This window comes from Nannospalax galili, unplaced genomic scaffold, assembly GCF_000622305.1.
Source record: "Nannospalax galili isolate Female #2095 unplaced genomic scaffold, S.galili_v1.0 scaffold524, whole genome shotgun sequence".
Lineage (NCBI taxonomy): Eukaryota > Metazoa > Chordata > Mammalia > Rodentia > Spalacidae > Nannospalax > Nannospalax galili.
The window spans coordinates 429,795-432,654 of record NW_008350330.1 but is presented as its reverse complement, the minus strand read 5'-3'; the positions used below and the strand labels follow the sequence as shown (position 1 = coordinate 432,654).

The 2,860-nt window shown below is 39.2% G+C and overlaps 1 protein-coding gene across 1 annotated transcript; it reads left to right on the top strand.

The window, feature by feature from the left end:
• The first annotated feature begins 1,549 nt into the window (after nucleotides 1-1,549).
• Nucleotides 1,550-1,822, top strand: LOC108491528 (40S ribosomal protein S27-like). Its single transcript, XM_017801791.2, has one exon. It carries the CDS (start codon nucleotides 1,550-1,552, stop codon nucleotides 1,802-1,804), a length of 255 nt encoding a protein of 84 aa, XP_017657280.1. The 3' UTR covers nucleotides 1,805-1,822.
• Nucleotides 1,823-2,860: the final 1,038 nt, after the last annotated feature.

The window sequence follows — 2,860 nt, the reverse complement described above, 5'->3', positions numbered from 1 at the left end:
ACAGAATGCATGAAACATGGGGAGGGGGGCCTATCGGGGATATGGATGTTGGAGGGAGTCTAGACTTGATTAAGATGTATTATAAGAAATTCACAAAAACTCAATAAAATGTTTATAAAATACTTTAAAGTATAAAAATGAAACAAAAAGAAAAAAATCATATGAAACCCTACTACTACAATAGCTTTATATGCATATACATATCTAGAAAGAGGCTGAATATAACTTCCCTATAATGAAGGTACTGGATGGCACTACCTTATATTGGGGGTGTCTGGATTACCAGACACCAAAGCTAGCAAAAAAATGCCCCATGCCAGGAATGGTCTTCTATTGGAGTTGTTGGTCAGGGGGTTCCCATAGACCTTCAGTCAGTACACACTATTGCCAATGCTCTTGGTTATCCTCAAGAACTTGACAGTAAGACCCCATTGATGAAGGCCCTAGAGCTTAATAACCATAACAATCAGCATGGCAAACTACCTCTATTCATGCAGTAGTGGCACTGTTATCTGGGGGACAATCAACAGCTATCTAATTGGACTTAAAGCCCTCTCAATGGGTGTGAACTCATGCATGGGACTATAAACTTAGCCAAATACACATTAGAGAGGACACAGATCCTAGAAAAAAATCCTATTTCTGTCATATCTCTAGACAATTAAAATTTCTTACTATATGCTAATATGAATCCTTCTATTTGCAGAAAAAGCATACCATACATTGTTCATCAAAGAAGCCCCTCTTTGCAATAGATGGAGATTACTGCAGAATTCCACAACTGATGAGACAGAGAATATATGTCTGAGTGATGCCAAGTACTAGGTGACACATCTACAGTTTAACCTCTCCACCTAAATCTCATGGAAAGTAGTGAAACAAGAAGTAGAGAGAAAACTAATGCATCCTTTAACTCTTACCAGTAAAGTGTCCTTATACAACAGAATGTGATTCATGTAGAAGGTCACAATTGGCCAAGTTTTAAACAACAAGAGTTTGCAGAGTGTGTATCCTTGGATAGGGCCCCTATATTGAATATCATCCACCCATGGCTCAGAGACCATTGCAGAAGAGGGGGTAGAAAGATTGTAAGAACCAGGGCTGGTTCATGAATACAGATAAGCAGAGGCTTTCAGGTTACTAGAAACTTACACATGTGAACTTGTGGCAATGGTGGCATCGAGCCCAGGATCTATGCCAACTCAATTAAACAAGAGCCCAGAGGGGAGGAGAGAAATTGGTGGCAGGCTGGCCCTAGACTAAGAACCCTTGGAGACTGATTGCTACTGGGTGAGGGAGATGGGTTGACTAGACTCCAGTGGACGAATTTACACTGAAGGACATCTGGGTATAAATGCTTTACTAGATAAGACCCGTAACATGTATGGCAGAATACATGAGGTCCAGGGGGGAAATTGGAGGCATGAATGAGGGAAGGGGTCTAAATTTGATTAAGCATCATTGTATGAAATTACAAAAGCTCAGTAAAACTTTTTTTTAAATTACAAGATTTCTGCCTTTCCGGTGGTGACCACCTCCCAACAAGAACATGCCTCTCGCAAAGGAATTCCTTCATCCCTCTCCAGAAGAGGAGAAGAGGAAACACAAGAAGAAGTGCCTGGTACAGAGTCCCAATTCCTACTTCATGGATGTGAAATGCCCAGGATGCTATAAAATCACCACGGTCTCTAGCCATGCACAAACGGTAGTCTTATGTGTTGGCTGCTCCACTGTCCTCTGTCAGCCTACAGGCAGAAAAGCACAGCTTACAGAAGGATGTTCTTTCAGGAGGAAGCAGCACTAAAAGTACCCTGAATCAAGATGAGTGAGAAAACACATTTTGGATATAAAAAAATTACAACATTTCTAAAGAAAAGGAAAATTTTGGGCCCCACACCAAGGAGAGAAATTTGCTTAAAATTTTTTCAGTGTGAAGGGAGTGTTAAAGTCCCCTCCCTTTTAGCACCTCTTTGGTATCCCACATAGCCACTTTATGACAAAGTTCTGTAACCTCTTGAACTCACATCTTGTCCTCATGCTATCATACCTGATCTAGGCACATTATCATTTTTATATCTATGTTCTTACAGTTATCCTCTGCTTAGAACAATTATTCCATAGTCTTTTGGCTAAATTTGACATGCATAAAAGTAACAGTTGTTGCACCACTCAGGATTTGCTAAGTATATAATAGTAGCAAATAGTCCAACTATTTGGACTATAGTCCAACAGTCTGAACTGTTAAATTAATGTAAACACAGGTACTTACCATGGTTAATATTGATTCTCAATTTGATATCTTCTAGAATTTTCTAGAAGACAAAACTCTGGGCATGTCGATGAAGAAGTTTATGGATTAGGTTAATTAATGTGGGAAAGCCCTCAAATGTGGGAGGCACAATTCCATGGCCTGGAGATCCCAGAGTGACTAAAAAGGAAGAAACTAGCTGAGCACCAGCATTCATCTCTTTCTGCTTCCCGACTGTGGAAGCAATGTGACCAGTCACTTCACATTCTCACTGCCATGCTGTGTAGAAACCACATCATTGACTATTCCCTCAAACTGTGACTGAAAAATAAACCTTTCCTTCCTTAAGTTGCCTTTGTTAGGCATTCTGTCACAGCAACAGGGAAAGTAAATAACAGTATATTTCCACTGAGCCTACAAGTTTATTGATGGCATATATTGGCAGTATAAAACGTTCTGAGTCTTACCATCTTTAACTACTTTCATCTATTTATATTTCACTATCCAAAGAAAATCACACTCATATTTTTACTTTAAACGAGGAAAATATGGAGTCTTATGCTTTTGGAAGAAAGAAAACCAGAATTTCAGACAAACTATTTTTTTTTAATT